Source organism: Dermacentor variabilis, unplaced genomic scaffold, assembly GCF_050947875.1.
Source record: "Dermacentor variabilis isolate Ectoservices unplaced genomic scaffold, ASM5094787v1 scaffold_17, whole genome shotgun sequence".
NCBI classification, from domain to species: domain Eukaryota; kingdom Metazoa; phylum Arthropoda; class Arachnida; order Ixodida; family Ixodidae; genus Dermacentor; species Dermacentor variabilis.
Window position 1 is genome coordinate 3,749,546 of NW_027460335.1, and position 27,793 is coordinate 3,777,338.

The following is a 27,793-nucleotide window of genomic DNA, read 5'->3' on the forward strand; positions in this document are numbered from 1 at the left end:
TATATATATATCTTTGTGTGTGTGTGTGTGTGTGTGTGTGTGTATTTACTTAACCTTTTTGGCTGCTGGACCAGCCTTCGTTAGAGCGCACTCTTTGCTAGACGCGACGCTGTACTCTGACGAAGGCTGGTCCACTAGCCGAAAACGTTAAGTAAACATGTCTGACTTCCAAAATGTTCCTCGTCGTCAGTGTCCTGCATATCTTACGTCGGGCCATGCGTGCAGAACATTACATACACACACACACACACACACACACACACACACACACACACACAAATATATATATATATATATATATATATATATATATATATATATATATATATATATATATATATATTATGTATCTAATGTTCTGCACGCATGGCCCGACGTAAGATATGCAGGACACTGACGACGAGGAACGTTTTGGAAGTGAGACATATATATATATATATATATATATAAATATATATATATATATTTATATATATATATATATATATATATATATATATATATATATATATATATATATCATCTTTATTACGCACAGACAGATATTAGGGAGGGGTGGTCGTATAACTTTAGCCAAGGTTTAAAGTAACACAACTTTTGTGTTATACTGCTTTGCATAATTAGTGAACGTTATTTAATAACATTTGCTGTTATTACCTTCGGGCACAACTTCCCATAAGAAAGCTGTAGGGCGTCCTAGGAAGCATCTATTCTGGCTGTTTTGGCCTTTTCAGATGCTAGCTAATCACCGCGCCAACGAATATTTCGCATTGCATGGCTTGCTGAAAGCATAACTTGACTCGGAATAGAGCACCTAAGACGTCATTATCTCGCGCCCTGCATTTAGTCCCGCCGGAACTGTGACCACTGGGCCTGGCACCGTGAGGAGGCTTTGTTTCATTTTAACGCCCACTAGCATTCTCAGATAACCTCACCAACTTTTCAGTATATACGTAGTCATTTAGTACGGCTATGTCTAAACATTTAAAGGCGCTCTTTAACAAAAAAAAAAACAAATAGCCTTTAATGTTACTCTTGTTCCGGCTGCAATGGAATCCACGTCACACGTCTTCCTCGAGCAAAGCAGCACGACCTTATAGTGCTGCGCCATGAATGCGCGCGGACAGTGACCGAACAATTCTCAGCGTTCACGCACAGCGGAACAACACGAATCTCGGATGCCACGCGCGGACTTCGCGGTGGAGCCGCTACATGGCGCAGCGTGTCCAGAAGAAAGAGCGAAAGAGAGGAACCCGGCAGAGGCACAGGCCTCATGCATGACGTGTTCCGGCCATGTCAATACGGCATGTGACTACATTGCCTTAATGGTAATTTGATAAACGCCGACATTCGTCGTGAGTTCCTATCTACAGGAAATTTATTTACTTTTAATAAATTTGATTAAGAGCCTTCAGCTGAGCCGGCGGCTCGTCGACCAAAGGCGGGCAAACAAAACTAAATGCAGAAAACCAAGAGCAGCTAGAAGCAACACTGAAATACACTGAAGACACTCAAATATCAGGAAATTAGAAAAATTCTGCCTCTACTAAATAAACGTATATATGATAGTAAACTGGCGCTCGCAGACTCGCAGTTCCAACTGAGAGCACGCAAATGGGTACGAAACCAAGCACAGACGCTGGCAGCCTTCTAGACCAGACGGCTACCGTTAGAGAACCTCCGGTGGTCCAAATTATTGCGCAATCTCCCAATACGACGTGCCTCATAATCAAATCGTGGTTTTGGCACGATACACCCTATAATTTAATTTTAATTTTTTAGACGGCTAACATGTCTACGTTAGCTACATAACGCTACACATAGCTCCATAGTTACATATATAATAAGTTCAAACCTAAATAAAACCTATAAAATGTGCGGCATTCAGATGATTGTAGCAGTGGAATCGGGCACAAACGTATAATATGAACCAAAGGTTCCTGTGCTAAAGAAATATTTTTTTGAAGCCAAAATTTCTATTTTTTGTACCTTCGTTTATGGCGATAGACGAATGAGTTCTTTCAAGGTTTCCTTGTGCCTTGCGCGTTACTTTCTTTGTCTCTTTCATTCTGCAGCTGCGCATTTTTTTTTTCTGCCGCATTATCCTTCCATCGTACATTCTTTCTGCGCCTCGGAAAGTTTGCAGCGGCAAGCGCTACCGCCATTAGTCCGCGCATTCAGATATGCGCGTCGAAACTCGAAGCCCATGCTTGACTTGGCCCAAGATAACGCCTGACGTGAAAGCGCCCAAGGAAACGCAGGCATCTAAGGCACGTTCACGCCACGCGTTATCTTGACCAAGTCAAGTATGGGCTTCACGTTTTGAGGCGCACATCCGAATGAGGGGGTAAAACTTTTTACTGCTTGCCGTCGAAAAATAGAGAGAAGCCAAGCCAGCAGACTTAGCGAAATTTTCGGCTCTGAACTCATTTAATGTGACAGGAGCATTCTCCATCAGTGATGACCGCCATCTCTATTAGGCCAAGTTTTCCTAACAATGCTCGTAACGCCGGCCTTGATGTGGTGCCATAAATCTTCATATTCCGTTTTTTTTTTTCCTTGTAACTGGCAGCTTTAATACACGAAGTAGGCCTAATTTTTACCACACAATGTACTTCCATGAATAAAGAGTGGCAAAGAGACGACAACAAGGAGAAAGGCAGGGAAGTTAACCAAAACATAAAATTTCATTTGCTCATTTGCTATCATACGCCAGCGACCGAGGTGAATAAAACAGCGAGATAATAAACGAGAGTTCACGCATACAGACACACTCACGGCCGTCGAAAAAAAGTTAACACCAGTCGGCGCCAAAGTAGTTTGTACAAGTATGTTGCCCTTAGGAATTGTAACCCTGCATTTTTTAATCTCGGTTAGGACACCTATAGAGGTCATCACTTCAGAAAAGGTTTTTCCTCGACGCCAGTTATTAGTATCGCGAGCGAATGTCCTTCCACACTAACACTATTGAACAATACACCCAAGGGTCTTCTCTCGACCGCATTATACCGGGAAGCGTTGCCATCATTGCCGACACAGAAGTCAAGAATCTGCTCAAAGGCTAATGGCAGTCATAGCGAGCAAAACAGAGTTGCCTCACATATGTCAAGAATTCAGGTGAAATTCTAAGGTAGATCGAAACGTTCCAGCGCGCACATAGAGTTTTGTCTGGTGTGGTCCCGGTAGACGACTTCATGTCTCGTCATCGAGATACGAAATGCTTCGGACGTGTCAGTGCTAGAAGCACTTCTAAGTTGTCGTCACCACCGTAGTTCCGGCAGGTTCAAAAAGTCGGGGCACAAGAGAAGAAACACACACGCACACACACAACGCAGTGATAATGAACCAACTAATCCGCTAGTCAATCCTTGCAACCACATTTTAGATCTACCAATTTGAGTTTTATTAGCTACGTGGAAACCACATCTGTTGCTGGAATAGCTGTTATATTCGACTTCACAGATGCTGCGCTCCGTAAACTTTTGACGCCGACTACACGTGTGGGAAGAATCGGGAAGAAAAGTTGCACGAACAACATGATGAACCCTAAAACTTTAACGCACTCTGCGGTAGCACAAGCTGTCAACGTCGTCTTTTGCACTCTTGGTGTGTTAGTACTCGATTGTTAGCTTTTTCTACATACGGGGTGATAAGTTTAAAGTTTCCAGATTATTTAAAGATCGCCTGAGGTAGATAACACAACTGTTGTCTTTCAGCTGGATTATCTGAAGAGGCGGACAACTCTAGCGCGAGCAATCGGAACACATGTTAAAATAATGAACAAAACTTCAATAATTCGCTCCTTAATTAATTAAGTCGCATATCAGAATTTACGAATTGTGTCTTGTGAGATTGCAAGACGCATTCACTTGAAACGATTCTCTAGGGTGACACCAGTTTCGAGATTATATTTCGCAAAGTGTGGGGCGAAATATACGTGAGCGTTCCAAATACTTTTGTGCTTCAAATTGTTTTTTCTTGAGAAGGTAAGTGCAACAGCAGTGCATCTTTACGGCGAGTTTGACAGAGCATACCTCGATATTAGTGTCATTCTGGAAATCTATTACAAGTGGCAATAGCTACTCACTGGCTAGAGTTCGTAAATCGCAATATGTGCCGTAAACTAATTAATTAGGATGTTAATTAGTATATATTTATTATTAGTTGAACATGTGTTTCGATTTCTCATGCAGGTAATATCCAGCAATAGAGCTCAAAACAGGGCGAGTTGGTTGATCTTCATAGTAAAGTAGCACAAAAAATAACAGCAACGCAAGACAGGGGCGCCCACAGGACAAGCGCTGAAGTCAGACCCTGTCCGGTGTACTTCTCTGTCTCGTGTGGCCGTTATTCTCGCGCTGCTTTTACTATGAAGTAATAACCGCCTCTCCGAATAATTCAGTTCAAGAACTCGAATAATGTCATCGGCGACAGGTGATCTTTAAAGATTCTGGAAAACTTAAATAGCGAATATCCTCGTTCGAGAGCCGGACGCGTTTATCCGTATCTGACCGAATGTGTACGCGCTCGGGAGTTTTGGTTTGTTGTGTCGCGCACTGGCCGCGTAGCTTCAGGAGGAACTGCAGTGACACGCTCCTGGCTTGCGCGAGAGCCCTCTCCGATTGGTGCGCGGGCGTCGATTGTGTCTTATTTCATCCACTCCGCAGCGCCGTCAATGTTCTCCTCGCAACGGGCATAGAGAAAGGCCTTGTGTGGTAGCCGTAGTAGAGAGAAAACAAAACAAGCAGTGCAGTGCGTGCCGTAAATTTTGTAACACCTAAAGCAGTGTATAAAGAAAGGCTACTAGATACGAAAACAAAAATCTTTGATTCACCCTGTCGAAGAATTTTTTTTCTTTAGTCGTCCAAACGCTTCACACGTCACAGCAACATACGTTAATCACGAAAATGCAATTTCAGTCTTAAGCATGCCATCTTCATAACCTTGCTGGTTCGTCCAATGCATTTCAGGCATCCGCAAGAGTGCACGGTTATTTCAGCGGGATCGGAAAGACATTCGCTTACTTATACCATGAACTTCTATGGATTCTGCATATTTTTTTTTATTACGTCTTGCTATTCGTCTCAACGCGTCGAGCACGACTTATGGTTCGCGTTCCAGGAGGCAACTCGCTCTCACCTTCGACGCATCCAGCGAGGGGTCCTCTCCAAGCGACCCGTATCGGGGCGTCTATTTCGGTAGGTCGCGCCCCCGCCGGTTTCTCGCGCGCGGCGCCACGGACGCTGTAGCGCGGCTGAGGCCGGTTGGGTGGTCCCCCGGCCTCACCCAAATACGGGCCGTTCCAGCTGGCGCCAAATTTTGCCTAAACGTGGGCAAGGATCGCTTTCCAAGGCGGCCCTCCCTTCCGTGCCAGGGTCAACGGCGCATATAGAAGATTATCCGCGGTTGTTTATTTTTAGCACAGGAAGTGCTGGTTCTCGCGGATGGCTTACTGCATGTCATGATTCCAAAATAATCTGTTCCATTGAAACACTAGCCGAGAAATTGTGTGTAAATTCTAACCATCTAGTGCGTATTGAACTATCTCACACGAGAGTTCGACAGCGATAGTTACCAATTATTTAGTGCAGCCTTCGTGTGGTCTGTCGTACTACTGTATCACCATTCTTACTTGCGACAAGAAGTTGCCAAAAAAGAAAACTGTATTAATACATCTCCATCAAGGATTCGATCTTGACCCTTAAGGTTCAGGGTGTTAGCCATAGGACAAAGATACACCCTTACGCGTACATTTCTTTTTTTTTTTTTTACTGTGCACAGTAACAGAAGACTACACCTATAAACTACAGGGTGTAAATACACGTATCACACGTCCTTCAGTGTTTTCTTTTTCTTGTTTTATGCAGTATTGTGGTTGAAGCCACATCAACAGCATCAATTATGTGAAGGAGCGTTTTTCATTGCGAGCACGTTCTTTACCGGTTCCAGGCTCAATGGCGCCTCAAAGACAATCTGTTTCTTGTAATTGTTAGCGCGAGACCTGCTGTTTCTTGAAAGTCTCGGCGCATATCCCCATCACAATGTTGTCCTTGTCGATTGCCTGACAGCGCATGCAACGATGCGCACAATCAGCAAAACAAAAATTGATTTTCTGCGATTTAGATTAACGTGCAGAGGAGGATAAAACGCAAGCACAGAGTACAGAGGACGTGTGCTATACCAACGCACTAACACACGGGCGCTAAGCTATAATATATGCCGATTCTGCGTCTAAGGAGGAGGAGCTCCATGGTGCCATCCACGGGCGCATCCTAGCTTTCAAAGGAATGCCGGCAAGTGCTCCGCCCCAGCGTCTCCTTTTATCACGCGGAGATAAACATGTGCATAAATAAGCAGTTCATCACAGCATGCAACTCACTCCATATCTCACAGGGCTATCAATTGCATTACGCGATTGCTGAAGTTTAGTATTACTTGCTAAACTTCAAGTCTGAAGAAAATGCCGTCACAGAGTCTATGCGCTTTCTTAATGTAGCATTTATCAGCTGCGTGTGTGTGTGTGTACCCACAAACATCCTCTGCTTGTGAAGACTAATAGCTCAACAAACTGAAGCAGAAACGCGCACTCTGCAATTTAGACCTCCACTCTATACTTTGAGAGCGTGGCGGCTGCGCAGCGCTACTTTTAATTTCTCAACTGCGTATAGGCCGCGAATTCGTTCAGATTTTCGCAGCTTGAGGCCGTCCGAAAACCTTCGAAGCCAGACGTTCGTAATGCAACGAGATCTAAACTCAGTGCTGTCGCAGCGTACTCTATTGCACTAGCTGAAGAAAGTGTTCTTCTGTAGGAATAAAAAGTTAAAAAGTCTTAAAAAAAGTTGCTTCCAACAATCGGTCCTTCTGTCGCTCTTCGCCGCTCAAACCGGCCCCTAGCGTTGACAGATAAAAAAAAAATTTCGAGCTTTTACCTGGCGGACATCGCGTTACCTTAGCAAATCCGCTGCGAAACAAGACCTAGAAAGGAGCCTGTCCGCCGTCCATTCTACTTTGTATTCACTTTTACTGTCACCGGCAGCGGCCGGTGACAAGCGGCATCCGAAGGGCCGCCCTTCCATTTCAGTCTTCATTTCAGCACGCAATGTCTCACGTGAGGAAGTTGGGCGCAGTAAGTGGGCGTGTCTGTCAGCGAAACGTTAAGTCCTACTGAGCATTGTGCCACCCCGTATGCAATTTGTGCAGTATTGTACTCAACATAGTAAACATAAGAAAGTTCACTAAAAAGTAGCGCTTTCCTTCCTTTTCTTAATTTTGTTATCTTGCCTATTCTTAAGAACAAAGGTACGTGATGGGGGACAATGACATCGAAGGTTCGTTTCTTCAGAAGTATATCGCAATTCTATCACCGTAAGATAACCAACACTCTTATAACAACTCAGCAGCAAAAGCAACACCAGCTAGAGATGTCTCACTTGGTGAGCAAATGTGCATTTTTATTTTTAATGCTGCATAGAGGGCCCTGTAGCGTCTTCGCCACCATTTCTTCAAAACATGTGGAATCAAAAAGAAAAGAAATGTTGTAATGTCGCTTTGCTTATATCAGCTTTAAAGGCTATACTGTCGCTCTAGCCGAGTCATTAAGAAATGTGATCAATGCAGAAAGAGGCGTAAATTACATATGACAACTTGGTGTCCTTACTGCCCCGCCAAGAGCGAAATCGCATTAAAATTAAAATTAAATTATGGGGTTTTACATGCAAAACCACGATTTCATAATGAGGCACGCCGTAGTAGAAGACTCCTGAATAGTTTGGACCACCTGGGGTTCATTAACGTGCACCTAAATGTAGCTACACGGGTGTTTTCGCATTTCGCCCCCATCGGAATGCGGCCGCCGTGACAGGGATTCGATCACGCGACCTCGTGATTAGCAGCCCAACACCACAGTCGCTAAGTAACCACAGCGGGTAGCGCAGTTTCACTAGTAACAATTTAACGTGAAAACGTGAAAAGCCGGCTGGGCGACACCAGCAAAGTCAAAATGGCTGAATGGAACCTCTTCATTAATATCACTGCTCAATTTGTTTGCATGTTTTTTGCGTATCACACTGTCAAAGATGCCCGGCATTGGATCGAGGTATGACCCCTATTCTGAAAAGAAGCAATATTAATTTTCTGTGCCATGACGAGATTATAACTTAAAACAAGGGGGATCCAAGCAGCATATGACGCTATTTCTTTTAACTTCTGCCACGCCGTTATACGTCTAAAAACATCCTTATTGCAACGTGTGGAGTTACCGTTGAAGGCGTAGGAAGTCAACCACATGGATAAGCGGAAGGGCTGACTTGTAAAGCAGTAAAGCTGTTGTTTTCGTCGTCATGTAAATAAATTCCAGGTGGTTGATCGTCCCAGCAAGATAATGGGTTGGAGAATGAATAGATGTCAATGAATCTAGCACGAAATATAAGCCCAAGAAAAACGTTGATTTGCTGAAGCGTCAAGCTAGCGTAGACATTCATGATGTAAGACTTATTCTTCTTATATGTCCAAATTATGTGCTGAAAGCATCAGAAAGGTATCGTGCAAAGCTACCTGGGCTCATGCGAGGACGACCCGACTGAAGGCCACTACGTTTGACCTGGCTTTACTTAACACCTCAACAGTGTGTACCGCATTCTTGTCATTCGGACGCTCTTAAGAAGACGACCTTTGCGGCAGCTTCGGGAACGTGAACGACATAGCCACTGAACGTCGCAACCCTCCAGCCGCCTCAGCGGGTAGCTCGAGCTCACTGCCTCTCGTAGTCGTCCCCGCCGTCGTCGCCGACCAAACTCAGTTGCTGCACCCAATTTCCGGGGAATGCGGCTCTCGCCAGAAAAGCCCGAGCTTGAGTCTCGGCGGCGGCGTCCTTTTCAAATGAAGAGAGATGCGCGGCCGGAGCCATAGACGCGGTAAGCTTTATGGTCGTGTCGTGCAGCAACCCCCACGCCGCGGTCTCTCCTTCCTTCGCCGCAGTTCTTCGCCGTGTGTAGATCCGGAACCACCTACCCGGGGTTTGTCACGGCCACGTCCTTTCAGATGTCGCGGCTTCCATATCCGGGGCTCGTGTCGACGTGTGTCGACGCGGAGTGGCTGGCTTAGGGCCGTAAGACGGGATCGTCTGTCTCTTACATTGTTCGCGCTTTCTCTCTGTGTGTGTATTTTTTCGCGTTGCCTTCGCATCTGCACTGGCGACGAAAAGTCGCGTCAGTGAGGAGGCTGACGATCGTCTGGAAGAGGAAGCAGTCCGTATAAGGTAGCGCACGCTTCTGTCATGAAGCTTATAGCTCGGTGGCCCGGCTCCCACCGTTTTACCTAATGCACGCGTCGCACTCATCATACGGTCTTCTTCTTCCTCGCTTTGTGCCATTGTGGAAATGCCAGAGTTCTGACGAGAAAGTTGGGAGCGCAGAAGGCGAAAGCAAAATAATAGTTGATTCGCGTATTCCGTTGTATTTCTCAGATTACTCTTTTTGCGGCTTTACTTCGTATTGACAAAACGCAAGGGCATTGAGTTAGGCTTCATTTGTAGGTGTTAACTTCATATTGGCTCACATTTTTTGCAAGACACTGCGTAGGCATGACGAAATCGTCTCGGCTGCGGTGTTCTATAAAGGAGAGAGAAAGTGCAACGAATTCACTCTTTTGAAGCAACGTATAATACGCATTCAGATTTCGCGTGCGCGATGGGTGCCTGTGTTGAGCTACATGGAATGAGGAGAGAGGGCAGGGGGGAGAGAGAGAGCTAAAGGACCCGCGCATGGTTTCATTATGCTGTTATTTATTTGCTATCGGTGTCCACTGCTTTCTTTGATAAACGAAGATATTGATCACTACACATACACAGACGTTCGTCATTTCTGGCGTTAGACCAAATACTAAATTAAATTATGGGGATTTACGTGCCAAAACCACTTTCTGATTATGAGGCATGCCGTAGTGGAGGACTCCGGTAATTTCGACCACCTGGGGTTCTTTAACGTGCACCTAAATCTAAGCACACGGGTGTTTTCGCATTTCGCCCCCATCGAAATGCGGCCGCCGAGGCCCGGATTCGAGCCTGCGACCTTGTGCTCAGCAGCCCAGAATAAATACTCTGCAGCTACATCGATTTCAATGCTTGCCTCGGCGGCAGACGTTGTCGAACCGCGAAAGCAACAAGAAAATGAGGGGAAGAATGGATACCCCAAGAACTTACTCGCAACAAATAGTTTACTCCAACCAACAGGGGCATAAAAGCAAGCAGAACCAGCTTCGCAGTCGTCAAAACTGAACAAAAGCCAGTTCTTACAGGTGAAGAAAATAGAAAAGAAAAGACCAATACCAAAGGGAAACAAAAGTGGCACACAGCAGAGGCGTCAAAAGGCTTAAAGGAATGATCCCATTACTCAGGCAGGTCTCATTACGCCTGCAGAAAATTTTTGTATATTCGCCATAAAGCCAGTGAAGGCACACTAATGGAGGTTCCACGAGCTTTCTGAATAACGAATATTTCCGTCATTTCGGGTGCCAAATTATCCCTGTGCCTTTTTTCTTCTTCTCCATCGTTGTTGTCTTGGCGGTACCTTCTTGTTATAAGCCCTTACCAACTTATCCAAATGTCAACCTTGATTCTAGGTGACATTTATAGTCCTTTTTTTTTACAAGAAGCAAACGGCAACCTAATAAATTGAAATTGCCTTGACACTGCACCTCTTGATAGGTTATCAGTACTAATCAGGCGTTATTTAGTTATTTACGTTGCATATCATTCATTAGGTTGGCGCTATGATACTAGAAGAACCGGAGTAACGATTCCTTTTTCCATTATTGGCTTGATGGGGACATAACACCGGCCTCTCATTGCAGTGAAGTATTGGTTTGGGCTAATCCTTAGCGAAAACGTACCTGCAACTTGCGCAACTGTCGAGCTGCAGTATCGCTAGGTGACGGCACAGAATCGTCGAGCAAGGGAATATCGGTAAATGACGTTACAATGAAAATAGTGCGCGTAAGTCAACAGAAAACCTCAGTGCTTTCCCGTTTCCTGTATGATACGAGCTTGAGTCATGCTGACGCGCCGGATGGAGATAAGAATTCTTAGGCGTGGTCACGTGCTTTGTGTTTTCTCGTAATGGAGTGTACCCGGCAGCGATACTTTAGGGTGAGCAGCACATGCGATAGGGCTGCCATTTCGATTAGAGTCAGTTTCACTGCTCTCATAACCTGCGACGCAATGTCTTTGCCAAGGGCGCGCATTGTTCATTTGAGTTCGCGTTCGAGTTCGTACTTTGCGCAGTTGTATGTCTTTTCTGCCCTTTGCCACCACATAACGTGCGTGCGAATCGATTTACACAGCGCTTTAAGGAAGGCGATGGCGCCCTTCTGACCAAACCGTCAGCCTTTGAAATAGACCATTGCACGCTTCGCCTCAGGCTCTATTGTTCGTTTTATTCTATGAAGGTCGGCACCAAATAGTCCATATATACCGAAGCAAGACGTCGATATAGTCGTGCTTCTATAAACGCGAAGAGCAAACGAGAACGGGAAGCGCAGAGGCAAGCTGGGAATTCACGAAGAGATGGGAGAACGTCCAGACGACACAGGGGGCCGGAGGGCCATTTCCTATTCCCCCTCAAAGTGGTCGTTTAGGGGTCGCCGTTGAAAGAGCGGACTTCATGGCCTCCTCTTCCATATACACCGTGCACTTCGCTCGGTGCCATCGCCGTGGTTGCCGTCTAAATGTCGTCTGTTCCTGACCCCCCAAGCGTCGTCTGCGGCCATTGCGAATGTCGGCCACGTACATGTCGTCTGCTCCAGAAATCACCCCTTACCCTGTCGCTTTAGGATTTGTCCTGTTTTATATCTTCTATTTCTTTCTTTCTTTTTTATTTTTATTTTTCCAGCGCCGATTTACTCCGCTATGCGTTTCTTTATATATAAAATTTCCGGTGCTCTACTCACAATGGTGACCTTCTGGTTAAAACGCTGTACTCTTTCTTTCCTGTGTCGAGTTAGGTGAGAAAAGTTAAATGCGGAAGTGCAGCCTTCCTTCCTTCCTTTTTTTCCTGCATAGAGCTTACATTGACCGGGTATTGAAAGCTGGAGAAAACTAAAAATTGGGTTTACCTTGAAATATCAGGCGCAAAGCATTATTGGTTTTTCGACAGTGTATTTTGTGTTATACGTTTCCTGTCCACTGGGAGGACCTGAGCAATTCCCTAAGACTACTCCTAATGCAGTAGATATAAATGTTTGTTTTTCGTGTACTAGGATTGTGCTAAAGCATTATGCACAACTTATTTGATTATTTCGATACTCGTCCTTCGAGGAGATCGTAAACTTGTTCGTTGCTGTAAGGAGAAAAGTGTGCAGCCGTTGAGTGCGTAATTGAACTGGTTTGTTAACTTATTGCTTGTTTATTTCTCTTTACTGTATCTGCCAACATAAATGTCCAAATATGTAGCTCATTTATAGGCGACAGAATTGGTAGCATAATTCATAAGAACGGACATTTGATTTGTTTCAATTTTTTCAATAAGTCAATAAAGATTAGTAATTTGCTGAAGGGGTACGTAACACAAGTCAATAAAGTACGATGGGCGAGGGAAGCATCATATTGCAGTGGTTCAAAATTTATTACCCCCCGAAGTCCCTGTGTCTAACCTAAACCACGTTTTCAAGACACAAGGTTGAAATAAATGAACAAATACATAATTGCAGCATCAGTCACAATTATAATATTCTTTCTTGTTTGTGTGTTTGCTCAAACCGGCTATCTGTGATACGTGCCGTTTTCCTAAGAAAGTAGTAGCAGGCATCACCCTTGATGCTAACCTCTCCTACACACACATTCAATAAAAAAGTACAATTCCACAAATGCAAAACAGGCTCATTCCGAGAAGATATATTGACGGACAACTTCGCGCACCTCAATAATAGAAGTGAGCTTAGCAGGACGAAACAATATTGGAAGATAACAAAGCCCCTGCCATCAATTTAAATATATAACTGCGTATTATCGATACGCCTTAAATGAGCAATGCATGGTAAGCTTACGGACAGCAACCACCACGCCTGCCATATGGTAAAGTATGTATGTCTTGAGTATCAATTCACAAGCTAACGATGTCTATCATACAAAGTAACAGATGCAGTACTATTTCATTAGGAGTCCCGATTCGCTGGCAGTACTTACTCGGACGCTTTCGACTATCTTACCTTTCGAAAAATTAATGGGGTAGACGCCACAATAAAAAATAATAATCTTTATTCAAGCGTAAACATTTCAGTGCTTGTGCCCTGAAGACGCATTCACTCTTGTGGAATCGAGTAAGACATCTCCAACCACAGTAGCAGGCTTCGTCTTGCCTTACGCTAAGCAACGCAAACCGCAATGTCTAGCTTGATTTCTTAGTCTTCCTTAATGTGTTGTTTGGTCGCTTGTGTGACAACACGGCACTGATCGTTGTTGTCTACCTAAATGAACGACAATCTTGACGATGAAGTCATTCTGGGAAGTCCCTGCCAAATCTATTTCCCTAAACACCTACGCTATATACATGCGTGCTAGATAGAAATGGTAAAAGAAATGTTCCGTTAAGAGGAGCGTGACGACGGATAAAACTTCGCCGAAATGTCAAGTGCTAATGTTGACGAAGGCATGGCAAGACTCTTCTTTTGAGGGCGCTTCGTACTTCACACGTGGAGCACTCGACCCTCGAAACTTCGGAACTCCCAACGGACGGATCGACTGTTTAGGCACTCCGCTGCATACGTGACGACTACAGCTCGGTTCCCTCAGTGGGCTTTTTCTTTTTAATTTTCCTACACACCGTGCGCGCTTTCCTCATTTTTCAAGTTACCCCTCGCGCCAATTTTTCTCTGTCAGTCCACCGCGCGTTACTCCCAGCTTAGAAGGCAAACAACGCCGGATTCTTCTTTGGTTCTTTCCTGGAGACAAGCACCTGATACTCGGTGGTATTACGTAGTTTAAGGGCCGCATTTTGGTGTTCATCGTTTCCATGCTGTTTCCAGCACCGTCCACTCTATTTCTAGGATTTGCAGTTCCTCGTCGGCTTATCGGGCGGGGCGCTCTGTGCCCACCGGCTTTCTCCGGGCTATGCACGTGCGCACGCAACAACAATCTCAGCCTTGTACTCTTTTTTTTACTGTTAATAACTCTTCCTCTCCACTTGTCTTTTCCTTTCGAGAAAGACTTAGAAAGATCTACGTTTGCAGGAAGCGTTATGCTCGCTCGAACTGAGCGAATAATAACAGAGAATTTTCCGTCATTCATCACAACGCCGTCCCCCCCCCCCCCCCCTTTTCACGTTGTTTCCTTTCTCGCGGCGCAAGAGCTGTCGTATAACCTGTGTAGGGTCCATAGCTGTCTCGGTGGTGCATGAGTATCCTTTGTTTAGGGAGTTGGTTGTGAACTCTTTGTAATTGGCCCTTCTGATAAAGCATGGTTACGTTCCTGCTCTCTTAATAACGTTGTTAACTTATAATTCAGTGCTACTGAATCATAAGAATGGAGATCTCAGAAGCGGGAGAACGAAATCAAGCAAATGTTGCGTTGTGTGTGTGTGTGTGTGTGTGTGTGTGCGTGTGCGTGTGCGTGTGTGTGTGTGTGTGTGTGTGTGTGTGTGTGTGTGTGTGTGTGTGTGTGTGTGTGTGTGTGTGTGTGTGTGTGTGCGTGTACTAGCACGATTGCTGTTAAAGTTACATGAACTGTCAAAATTAACCACATTGTAATTGATTTTGAAGTTAATGGTTGTATTCCTTCGGAACTATCTGTTTTGAGAAGATTAAGAAGTTAGAATTGCTAGATATAATAAAACCATTACTTTGCTATTGCACATAAACACTGCGCAATATATTCAATATATTGCGTTTTACTAAGTCAAATTCAGCTTTTGTAGTAGAAAGTCGATATTCCGTGCGACGAAACGTCAAGGAAAAGTAAACGAAGAAATTTTATGTGAAGATTATCGCTCATGCTGACAATTCCTGCCATAGTTTCAAATGACTGCACAAAATTTATGCTAATTTGAACTTCAGAATGCGCTATCATATAGTCTGTGAAAGACGGCAGCAACCTTCTTTCCAATATTTGCATGCTACTTTAGGGTTTTATACGAGCAGGGCTTCAATGAAGAAACGTAACCTTAGCACCTGAAACATGCGGACATGAGGCCAATAACATAAGAATCTTGGTCCGCATAGTCATCAGAAAAAACACGATCCGTTGCCTTAATGACCTTATCACAGCTTCAAGAATCGGGATCTCTTTAGGCTTCTGATTTTTTATTCTTGAACTGTTTGATCTTAAGAAGATTTTCTGTTTTGTAGATGAACTTTTCATAAATATATTTCAGCAATATCACATATCCTATGTTTGCACGAATAACTGTGACGTAGCTTCGGAGGTTAGTTTTATGCTTCACGTGAAGTGTTTGCTGCTTAAAGTGATGCGTATGCAGAGTCGTTATTATGCACGACTTGCCTCAGTATATGCGAGCTATGTGTTTGTGAGATTACCGATGCGAAATATTTTATTTCTGAACGCAGCAATGGCACGTGCGAGAAAGCATGCTCGAAAGGTAGTGGAACTGAGGCTCCTCCTTCCAGCAATCTTTCGCAGTTGTAATTAGCCTGCATGTTTGGTTATCTATTGCCGCTGCTCGCGCTTCTTAAGTAAATCGTACTTTAAGTGAATAAAATAAAAGCACAATTTTCATAATTTCAGGCTGGTTTTATCACAGCTGTGAGTACAGCTGTTGTCTCATGCCTTTCACAATAAAAAAATGGGTCGCTACTAATAGCACCACCATGCAGGTCACGTTATGTGTAGCGGACGAAGGAGCTCAACCCATGCCCTCCTTGGAATACAAACCGCTTGAGAAGGAGCGTTATCTCAGCAGCTTTTATTTAAATACACAGGAAAGGGGGACACCGTCCTACTCGGCATACACAGCACCGTTCGTGATGAAATTGTTGCTTCGAAAAGAAAACTTTAAAATCTGTCGCCTACACAAATCATTTTTCTGTTTATATAGGCCGTCAATTGTGTTACCAAAATTGTTGAAAACTGCACAATGGAACAATACTGAAGCATCATATCCGAATCCATTTAACTCAGGAACAATCAATAATATTAGAATTATGGAAAGTACACTTACATAGATAACTAAAGCCCACAAAGTTCTTGTATTATACATCACCGTGAAATACACCACTCATTTCTATGCACCTACGACTTTTCCGAGACCGTCTTAAACACTTCATTATGGTCCCGTAAGCTGTCAACTAATCTTTCAAATGTTAAATTATGGGGTTTTACGTGCCAAAACCACTTTCTGATTATGAGGCACGCCGTAGTGGAGGACTCCGGAAATTTGGACCACCTGGGATCTTTAACGTGCACCTAAATCTAAGTACACGGGTGTTTTCGCATTTCGCCCCCATCGAAATGCGGCCGCCTTGGCCGGGACTCGATCCCGCGACCTCGTGCTCAGAAGCCCAACACCTTAGCGACTGAGCAACCACGGCGGGTAAAATAATCTTTTAAATGTGTACTTTTGATAATGTATAACAAATGAGCTTTACAAAACTGCGATATCCATTTTTCAGGCTGACTTACGAATTTCTAAACTTTCGACTTCAATTTTTTTTTCAAGCTCACCAATTTCTGGCAATTCGCGTAAACAACGAACGCTTTCAATCACTTCTTCCAGTCGATAGAATTCAGCTGCATCGTTAATTCAACAAAAGGACGTTTTTTAAGAAAATTTTCGTGGCATGTTGTAGGGGCATATCTCCTTACTATAGTGCTAGTCTCAGAATATCTTCGGGAACAATATGTCTGCAGCAGTATGTCTCTAACTCTGCAATGAGGTATGTTCAATGAAATAATTGCTTAGCGCAGCAAACAATGACACGAGTGCTCCCGACAAGTTATTCTGCTGACGTCATACAATTTCTCCACAACAACGTTACCATAGTACACGTTGTTCCACACCAATTTCTCACTCAACTGTGGTCGTAACTTCCTCTCTTCGGTCATCGACAACATCCTCAGCTCGTGCTCGACCAAGCACAATTTCAGTACTTCATGCGATCCTGAGACAAACGTTCTCGCTGAGCGTCTCAAGCAGAGGGCCAATGACATCCTCTCCAAGCACGTTGCGGCAGACCGCCATGACTGTGGTTTTCATTCACGACATGTGGCATAGGCCTATAATTTACCCCGGCATAAGACAGCCGGTTAGTCACCGTACTATGTTTTCTACGCCCGAGAGCCCGCCTTGTCACTGCAAGCATTGCTCCCTTCGACTGCACCTACTGCCAGTGACTACGTATGTGCCCACTGAACACGCGCGCCAGCTCGCCCGCCCTCGGTTCCACGCCTCCCAAAAGGATCAGAGGCGGGTTTATGACCGCCGTCACCAGGAAGCGCACTTTCATCTGGGTTCACTGGCCTTCATTTGGTTGCCAACACGTCACGTGGGGCTTTCCGAGAAGCTGTTGTCACGTAACACCGGTCCATACGTCGTGGCGTGATAAGTGATTGACAGCACGTCTATGATCATCCCTGCCAGCCTCTCCGTGTCGTCTTCAGCATGAAACAACGTCGTTCACGTGACCAGGCTCACTTGCTACCGCTCTCCTTCTACCACCACTTCAACCACCGCCCAGTTTGGATTAACATTGTAATTACATCTGTATAATAGCCTTGGTTCTGGATGACACTTAACATTGTAATAGTTCGTAATTGCAAAATTATTGGTCGATTATCGCAGAAGATCCCGGTGGTGCAAAGAATGGCTCACCAAATCAAAATATAGACTCTACATATAAACTTATACTGCCTTTAGGAATTACTCCGACTTCACTGAAACATCTTGCATGCTGCCGGCTGGATTTCTGTCGTTCTTTCATTTCTTGTTTCTGGAAGGGAAAAGCTGAGTTAAGGTAGACCGATTGATTTCTAATTAGCATTCCAATTATCCCGTGTCTGAACACTGGCGCTTTCCCAAAAGCTGACGTAAGTCTCCCAAGATGTCTTTTTTGTGTAACTGTGTGTGGAGTTACAAGGTACCAGGCAGGCACAAATGATGTTTCTCTTATGTTGTCTAGTTCATGTTATATTTTGTGCATTCCAAGTAGACATGTCCCTGGAGTAGTAACCGTCTAGTATGTTCATTAGGGACTCGTTCGGTAGGGTCGAACAGCTGTCAAACTTTCTCTCCTGGAAAACAAGTCAGGAAGCGGTGTAATGGATGAGCGTCTAATGAGCTCGGCAGTTCTTTTTTTTTTTCTCTTCCTTGCTCGAATATTTTTTTCACAGTTCACATGAAGCCCGAACTATACATGTCCGCCTATGAAGTAAAACAAAATATTTAATAAATCCTCATTTTTTTAGATAAAGAAAGTAAAGCTTATGCATGACCTGAATACCTAACGAGTCCTACAATGAATTTTTTGTTTCCGATGCTTTCTTTCTTTTTCGTCAGTGTTTTACGCATATGTTATCGTGGAGGCTGCTACGAAGTCCCTTGGTCTTCAGCTCACGAAGTTCTCTGGTGTTTTCATTCGGTGATATTCCTGATAGCCGATAAAGATACTTCTCAAATAAAATACATTACTAATAAAAATACTAGTTTTCTACTTTTTCTTTGTGCTTTTAGACTCCGTAAGTAGTTGGTCATCGAAGTTATGGTATCACTATTTTTTTGCAAAGTAAGCATTCTCATCACTATTATGAGGCGGCGTGAACTGCGTCTAACTACACAAATATTTGGCATGGTGGAATTTAATTTCTAAATTTATAGAATGAGCAATTTAATTGATCGCCGCATGAGGTTTTATAGTCCGCGAAGATGCTTCAAGACGCCTAAGAAAAACGTTTCTTTGCGAAGGAGCTCACTTAGAATGCGTGCCTTTGTCACTTCTGGAACAATCACAAAACCTTGAGCTTCAGACTGCTACAGACAAGCATTTTTCTTTACTTTCTTAACGCGCAGTTAGTCACTTCAGTAACCTTCTATAAATGTTTGTATGCCATGGCGGCATCATAGTTATATCATATGTGACTTCATCTAAGATCCATTCTCTCCATTGTACGCAGATCTACACAGACTGGGCAAACCACTACCTGGAGCGTAGTCGCTACAAGCGCTACATCCAGGACCTGCAGAGCGACATCACGGATGGAGTGCTGCTCGCCGACGTCATCGATGCAGTTGGTAAGGCGCATGAGAAGTCAGGGTCGATTAGTTACTCGCCACACTTTCTTTCACATGATCGTTATCTGCCGAATCAGGTCAACTGCAGCCCAATTACATCCCTCTACCGCTCCCTCAATACGGTTTCCGACTACCCTTGCCTGTTCAGTGCTAAGAAAACCTACGCATGACCTTGCATGACCGATGCATGACCTTCCATATGCATATGCGTACGCCATTTTCGTATAACACCCCCACCGCCAGAAAGTCCAGGAACAAAATGAAGTGTGTAGTTGAAATATATTGACGTTGATAGCAAGGCATACGTAATGTAACTAGATAGTATACAGAATTTGTATGAGTCACCCATATCAATGTGCACATAAAAATTCAAGAATTGTCGCTATATACAGCCGGATACAGTATTATCTCTTTAAACTAGTGGGCGACATTATGAGTCGCGCTTTCCCATCATTTTTCTTCTATTTCATTTGTCTAATGCGCACACCAATGGACGCAATAAAGCAGCAGCACTTGTTTAGAACTGGTGATCTTAACTGTCCTTCGAACCAAGAAATATTTGTAACACGTGCCCAGCCGTTTCTGTAGGTTATGTCGTGTACCCGAGTTTTTTCTTATGTCAGCTGTCGTCTCAAATCTCCATCCAGACGCCACGTCATTTTGCTGACCTTTTTTCTCATTTATTTTTTATGTTTTAATCAACTTATACCAATCTTTTCTACAAATCGCGTGGTCTAACAATCTGCCCATGTATTTTTCTTCTTGTTGTGGCTGTGTGCCGTGATTAATTTTTAGGAACGCAAGTACTACTCGTGATAGTTGCTTAGTAGAAGTACTTGTATTAAGTACTTGCAATACAAGTACTTAAGCAAGTGGCTAGTATTATCACGTTCACAGTGTCTTTCCTTTTAACATTGACTGTTCTTCAACAAAGTCTTACTGTTATTTGTCCTCTGCCAACCATCCTATAGTCACTACACCAGGTAGTCACTTCTACACTTACAGAATTTTAAAAAAATCACCTGTAGCAGATAGCATAATTGCATTACTTCGAGCTGGAATATTTAACGAGGTGGACATTGCTTCCACGATAAATCCAAATATATGTTCGTCTAATTGTCGAAAATGCACTAATTAACTTCCTAATTAATTACTTTATGCTACACATTGCAGTCTATGAATTCTAGCAGGTGAGTTTTCAAGGAGCATATTCACTTATATTAAATTCTCAAGATAACACCTATTTAGAGATGTCCATTGCCAAAGTGTGCAACGAAATACATGGGCGTTCCCCCTACTTTCGTGCTTCAAAGCAGAAAAGAGCGCCTTTTAAAGAAGTAAGTGGAACAACAGTGCGTTTTTACCGCGAGTTTGATACCGAATATCTCAGACCGCCTCCCATCCTCAGAATTTGATTCTAATGAATGTGACTTGCTAACTCACCAGCTACAAATCGTAAACTTCAGTATGTGGCATAAAGTAATTAACTAGGAGGTTAATTAGGGCAATTTCGTAAATTAGTTGATTATGCGTTTAAATTTCCCGTGCAAGTAATGTCCGCCGCTTCGAGTAATCCAGATCAACGGCTACAATTACAACATCTGCCACAACCAATTTTTTTTAATTCTGTAATACTTAAATTTAATCGCCTCGTAGATTGTGGTTCCTTACGTGCCAAAAGATACTATGAGATTACAAGGAATGCCGTAACGGGGCACTCGTGAATAATTTTCACCTCCTGGGGTTCTTTAGCGTGCACCTGAATCTCAGTACACGAGCGCATTTCCATTTGACCCCATCGTAGTGCAGCGACCGTGGCCGGGATGTTAACCCGTGACTTGGGCTTAGTAGCTCCGAACAGTCACTACATTGTTACAGTATTCAAAATTGCGTCAGCGGCTGTCAAGCCCACGTGCACGCCCCCACTGCCTTTCAATCTCTTTTTCTTCGTCGGCGGCACTTTGGCTAGCACAATGGGCGTTACGAATTCTAGATATTTCATAAGGGAGGAGACGTAGGTTAGTTTCAGTCTATAACAATTAACAAAAAAATATGTTGAGAGGGCCCGCTTCGGTGGTTTAAAGCTAGGCATGAAGTAGTGTTTTATTTCTCCAGTTGAAGAGAAATAATATATCTTCATAAATAATTTATTTCCTAGCTAACCATAAGATTCCATTGCGTATTCAACTTGCACTAATATATTCTAATGAGAGCCTCTTGCAAAAAGACATTTCCGAGCTTCTAATTCCCGTTCACAAGTATTGTCCAGACCCGACACTTTTCAAAATCTAATTCTAGATCAAAAACCCCTACCTGACCTCAAAACGCTGTTGGTATGAGTTAGGCGCCATAAGCAGTATGGATTTAAAAATTGTCACCAGCGTCCCTACACATTGCCTTAATATGGGCGTTCGGAGCCGCTGATGACATGTAGTCCGTAATTAAGAATCGTGCAGTCGTAAGCGCAAGGATAAGAATTAATCGAGAAAGGACTCTTGAAAAGATGTCTCCAGCTGATAGTGTCGTTTGGAAGCTATCCAATTGATGAAAGAAGCTTTCTCCTTCCTTTTTATTCAAAAAAGCCGTTGTTTCTGTTTTTCTGTCAGTGAATATTAAACAAGAAAAAATAAAGAAGCTCCCTGTGGACACGACTTTCCTGGGTGGGCCCCGACGTTCTTGACGTAGCTCAGCGCAAATGGCAGTCGACTTCTGTTTTTTCTTACATCCGCAAGAGCGGTCGCGAGGTGACAGCGTTATTGGCAGATGACAGCTTGCCAAGAGACAATAAAACACTTTTTCTCCATCAACCTCACGCACTCGATGCGAAAATCCACGCTTTCTGGCCAGAAACAAGCTTCAAAAGCGAACCGCTGCACTTACACTGTATCCCAGTACGCACATCGGTCTGGGTTCAAGACAGAGCCCACTAAAAAAGAAACAAACGTTTGGCAAAGGAACAGCAGCGGCAAAGTAAATTGTGAGGCGGCTACGAAACCTCGTGGCGTGACTCAGCGCCTGGGTGATGGCGGGGAAGCAGGCGAAGCGCGTTCGCACCGTTAACGTCTCGAACCGGTGCCTGTGTGTGCGAGTGCGGCGCGGGCGCGTGCGGGTGAAAATCTGTTTACCCGGAATGCCAATTGGACTCCCCGAGCAACTACCGCCGTCCGAGCGGGCGCTCCCGCGTTTGCGCTACAGCGCCTGCATCGGAACGTTCGACGATTTTGGGGGAAGGAAGGAGCGCGCCGACCACAGCGCCATCTAGGGAGCTCGGAGGGAGGAGGGTGATTGCGCTCCTTCCTTCCCGCCGCCCTCTTTCCCCATAGGGGACGGCGCGCGCGGTCCTTCCCCAACTGTAAGCCTCGGGGTAAACTTGGACAGGGGGAAAAGCCAAACGGGAGCATCGCGAGGCTACATCACGATGCGGGGGGCGTTCGAAGCGATGAAAAACGAAAAAGCGAGACACTCTCTAATGCAGAAGGCCAACGCCAATGGCTTTTCTTTTTTTACGAGGCTCAAGCATCGATGTTTATACTAATGCTGCCGAAGTTTAAGCCGCGCGCGCTGTGTGGTCATTCTTTCCTCTTTTCTTTTTTGAACGTGAGAATCCCTATTGCAAGTAACAATATATAGTGCGGCAGCCAAATGAGAATGAACGAAGCTGAACTGGTTACGCAGGAACATTTGTAATTTGCCTTCTGTGCGTGCGAAAACGTAAGATCCACATGGAAATAAGTAACGCTTCGTGACGCTGTTTTGTTCCACATGCGGACAGGCTAGGCAACTAAATACTAGTATATTTCTGAGTAATTTGACTTTTCATAGCTAGGCTCCTGGAGCTTTGGCAGTCCCTAAGCTTCGGCATAAAGATCACGAAAACGAGAAAATGCACGCGGATGAACTGTTTTGGTACTTGTAACGATCTTCACGAAGGAAAACGGAATAAAAGGCAATGCACTGCTGAAGCGTGAAGCTGACACAATCATCTTTTCCAAAAGACAAGGCGCTTATTTAGGAATTCGATAATAAGGTTGGGTGTACCGCTTCTCACTGCGAATTCACCGAAAAAATCCCACTTATATTACAAATGCCCAACTCGCGTCGACGTTTATTAAACACGCTCTTCTGTACCTGAAAATGAAATAGAAGATTTACTTGGGCGACACTGAACAAACATCCCTAGCTAATAACTGCCTAATTAGTAAAGATGCATTTATAAGAGGCAACTTGATCAAGCATTCAAGAAATATCTGCCTTCATTCCACCCGTGAACATGGGTGTACAGCTAAGCTGGTGCAGACGTTACAGAAGTACCACCACTGCAACTCGCGTCAGACGACGTTGCATAAGCACTGCCAGCACAAGCGACGTACGTACGACGCGAACATGCTCGTGTCCGAAAGTGCAGCACACATCCCCATTCTTCTGGTCCGTCCGCCAAGCGCAAGTGCCTTATTCAACTAAATTAATGTTTAAAGGTTAACGGCGTCAGACAATTCGCAATGTACCACTTCCACACAAGCTGCAGACATGACAGCCTCATACTGCAGTTCGATACGAGAAAACGTAATTTTGTCACACGGAAACTCACACAAAATTTCTTTCCAGCTGCCGTGTTTTGAGTGAGCACGCCACAAAAAAGAAGCCCGACCAACTAGAGTCTAGTAGCTTCACTGTAAAACACAAGATTATTCACAGAAAAAAAATTAATATATACGCATACTCGTACAGATCCACGGAATCAAGGACAATGCCCTAATCGGTTCGAAGATATTGCGACTGAAGCCACGCTTGATTGTGGAACACTCTGAACACTCTGAAGCTCTGAATTCTGAGACCTCCGAAACCATGGGGGCCTTTCGAGCACATACAGACTTTCAATATCGCGGTCATATTTTGGCCAGCACTGTAACAGGGGAAAGACAACCTAATATTTTTCAAGCGCTTTTCAAGAGTTGCCGTACCGCGCCACCTGCTGCAAGCCAATGAATGAACATGGATTGAGTACAGCACCGCGCTTGTGCAATATAAAATGTGCTTCTGATTGTTTCTCAAGTCGCGTAATGGTTTCAAACCATCAACAGTTAAGAAAAATTAGCATAGCACAATTTAGGCAATGTCCTGTCTTATGACTGGCTTGCACAGCCATGCTTGCAATTATCCTAAATGCAACCAACCCCAATGCTCTTCTTTTTTTTTTTTTCAGCCGGTGTCAAGGTACCAGACATCAACAGGAAGCCCAAGACAAATGACCAAATGGTGAGTGGCGCGTATTCAATGATTGGTAAGGAACTCCGCCAGAAAGTTGCGTCACTTATTTTGTTTCCCTAACTTGAAATGACTACTGGCAGTCACGAGTCTCCTATAGTCAGACACAACTTAAGTCTGCAGTGAAGCCCCGCCCCACCCTCATAACCGCCAGTCACTATTCCTTCGTGAGGCTGCAAATAGTTCGTACTCAAAACTTTCCGTGTTACCTAAATAAGGCGGTAACCACAAATAATCGCATTATAAGCGAGTAATTTTAGACATCTTCACTCGTCTATTATAGTGAAACGTGAAAGCCTAATTCTTGTTTGAACTGAAATAAAGCGCTTGCTTTCCTGCAAATGTCTATTGTCAAGTTTAGCTTCAGCTGGCAGTGAAGTTTCAGTACTCAAACGGGCTCAACAGTAAAATGAAATGTACAGCGGACTTTCGAAAAGGCAAATGCTCAGATTCCATACACTAAAACTAAAATAAATTATGGGGTTTTACGTGCCGAAACCACTTTCTGATTATGAGGCACGCCGTAGTGGAGGACTCCGGAAATTTCGACCATCTGGGTTTCTTAACGTGCACCTAAATCTAAGTACACGGGTGTTTTCGCATTTCGCCCCCATCGAAATGCGGCTGCCGTGGCCGGGATTCGATCCCGTGACCTCGTGGTCAGCAGCCCAACACCACAGCCACTGAGCAACCACGGCGGGTTCCATACACTTTGTCCATTTCTGTTGCATACCTCATCGCTTCCGCCGATGAGAACTCTTCAAGAACAGCAGACGCTCCGGAGGTGTCAAGCACGACGTCTTTTTGGAACGGTCGCATGACAACGATTTTGTTTGCATCTGGGATTATTTGGTGGAATAACACAACCCCGCACGGTCTGGTGCCTTGGAAGTCAACTGCTGTTTTTTATGTTGTGTCCTGCTAAGAGAAGACCATTTCGTCTTCTAAAGTTCAGTGTTTTCATTACATTTTCTATTTGAAATTTCTCACATTGCATTTTCTTACTAAATTTCTGCATAGAAAAACCGTCAATAAATCTTCAATGTTGGCACTCTGCGCACGCGGTTGGTCAAACATAGATGCCACACAAAACGATCACGTTGGAGTGATCAACCGGTTATTCAGAAATGCATCTTATATCTGCACGGATGTTTCACTTACCTTTCTTTAGGAGCTATTTTTCAAGCGCTCGCCTTCAAAGACTGGTGTTGTGATTTCAAGTAAACATTCAGCTGCATGCGAAAGGTCGTCTTCAACTGACCTAGAATGACGAAAAAACATGGCACAGGAACTGTAACTGAAAAAGGGAGGGAAAGGGATAAGTAGAAGGTAGGGAGGGTAGCCAGAATAACGACCGGTTGGCTACCCTACACTGGGGGAATGGGAAAGGGGAAAACAGGGATAACAGGGAGTGAGAGGAGGGAAGGAAGAACGGTAAAAGAAAGCCAATGTAGTTTTAAAAACGAATTATAGAGTCCATAGAGTTTTATACAATGATTACTAGAGGGAACTCTGACGTGAGTGTCTGCGGGTGCTGCAATCGGGCCGGATCAGCCTGCACGGGAATTATGGGAAGGACATGAATTTGCCTAAACTTCCTCCATCCGTCTTGAAACGTCTCTGCGACTTCGTCATTTTTAACAGTGTACCGTTGTAATAAATAATTAAACAAACATTGTTAATATTGTCCGGCGGCAAGATTCGAACACAGCAGCTCAAGCACAGAAGCCCGAAAATGAAACCATTCCGCGACGAACACATGTTTCGACAAGAGGTACAGAACGCCCTTGTGAATTTCTTGCGGGAATGCCAGCGTGTGGAGATGTTTGGCGCATTTCAATTTACCCACCTTGAGAGGTTGAGTCGTAAGATGTATGAATGTAAAATATAGATCGCTTTGAAATTTATGACACTGAAGACAGATGAAGCGTAATAAACAAAGCCACAAGAACGTCTGAATCCACCAGTGCGATCAGACAAATCCATTTCCTTCCCGTCATTCCCATGGTGGCTGAATGATCGCAGCGCCACCGCAGAAATTATTGCATGAAACTCTATGATAGAGCGACGTGTGAGGCACACGCTTTCTTCAAGGGCCCCATGTTTTGCCAACCGCATTCAGCTGCTTTTCTTGTAGTTGTTGCAGTACTTCAGCTTATCGGTCTCCCTAGATAGGCTCTGCAATAGTAATTTTACTGGCGGTCATGTGAAAGTGCACAAGCGTACGCAGTGCAACTAGTTGTCTATCAGAATTTACAATCTAGTACTTGATCTGCATTTGTTTATGTGCTATGAATTTACAGATTTTAATCTCTCTATGAGACGTCTGACTCAGACCGTACCTGTTCGGGCAAGACGCTGATTGTCCGCTTGACCCGGCGCTGGAACATGTTTCGTCACCCCGGCGCTTTAACCCAGCAAGCTACAACCCGTGCTAGGTATACTTAAATGACGCAGCAAAACGGCAAGGTAATTGTTTTCTGCGCAGGCTGTAGGGCTGAGGGTTTAGAGACACGTTAGTAAAGCAGCTTCTTTTTTTCGCTGCCTAAAAAGCAAAAAAGAAAAACAACTTTATATTTTTGTTCAACGATGACTAGCCTTAGTTTATATCTTGTCAAAACTGATCTAACCTAACAAGTCAATAACTACCTCTGCATATGGTAGTGTATGCCGTAAGCTCAAACCACATTGCATTCATTCCACGCAAACACAGAAAAAAATAAACAGAAGTAAAGAAGATATGCTGAACACTCAAAAAAGTATACACGTTCCGAGGCATGTCCCACGAATGTGCTACACGGATTTTTCTTTCGTGTAATATTTATTTATCTGCAGTTCTAAAAAAAGCCCATTTCTTTTAGAACACGCGTGACCCGTTTCTACAACCGCGCAGTCATAGTTCGGTCCACGTGACTCCAAACAGGGAGGAGCAATACTGCTTCCTTGCTTCTCCCCACAATATTCTTTTTTCTCGTGATTGCATTAGGCCGGAGAACGGATCTGACGTAAACGGCCGGAACTAATCGAGATTTGTGCACGCCGCGCAACCGTCAAATCGACTTCTTTTTTAAACCTTCGCTTCAGTCCCACTTTTGCTGGCGTTTTGTCTATTTATTTTTTTTTTATTTCTCACCCCAACGGCACGTGCCTCAGTTCTAGGTTGCAAAGACTCGCAGAGAACAAACCCATCGCGGGGAGAAACTTGAGAATCGGCCCCACATAAAGGTAGCACGTGACTCGTGCTGCTCTATTATGCCGAGGGGCACGTGATCCGAGTGTCAATTGGCGTACCGCCACGG

The 27,793-nt window shown here is 44.2% G+C and overlaps 1 protein-coding gene across 1 annotated transcript in view; it reads left to right on the forward strand.

Moving 5' to 3' along the window:
* The window catches only part of LOC142568175 (uncharacterized), a 337,975-nt gene that overhangs the window by 200,818 nt on the left and 109,364 nt on the right, over positions 1–27,793 (forward strand). The window contains exons 2-3 of the mRNA XM_075678235.1: positions 19,112–19,229; positions 24,433–24,485. Coding sequence (XP_075534350.1) covers positions 19,112–19,229; positions 24,433–24,485 — 171 coding nt within the window. The remainder of the gene's footprint in view (positions 1–19,111; positions 19,230–24,432; positions 24,486–27,793) is intronic.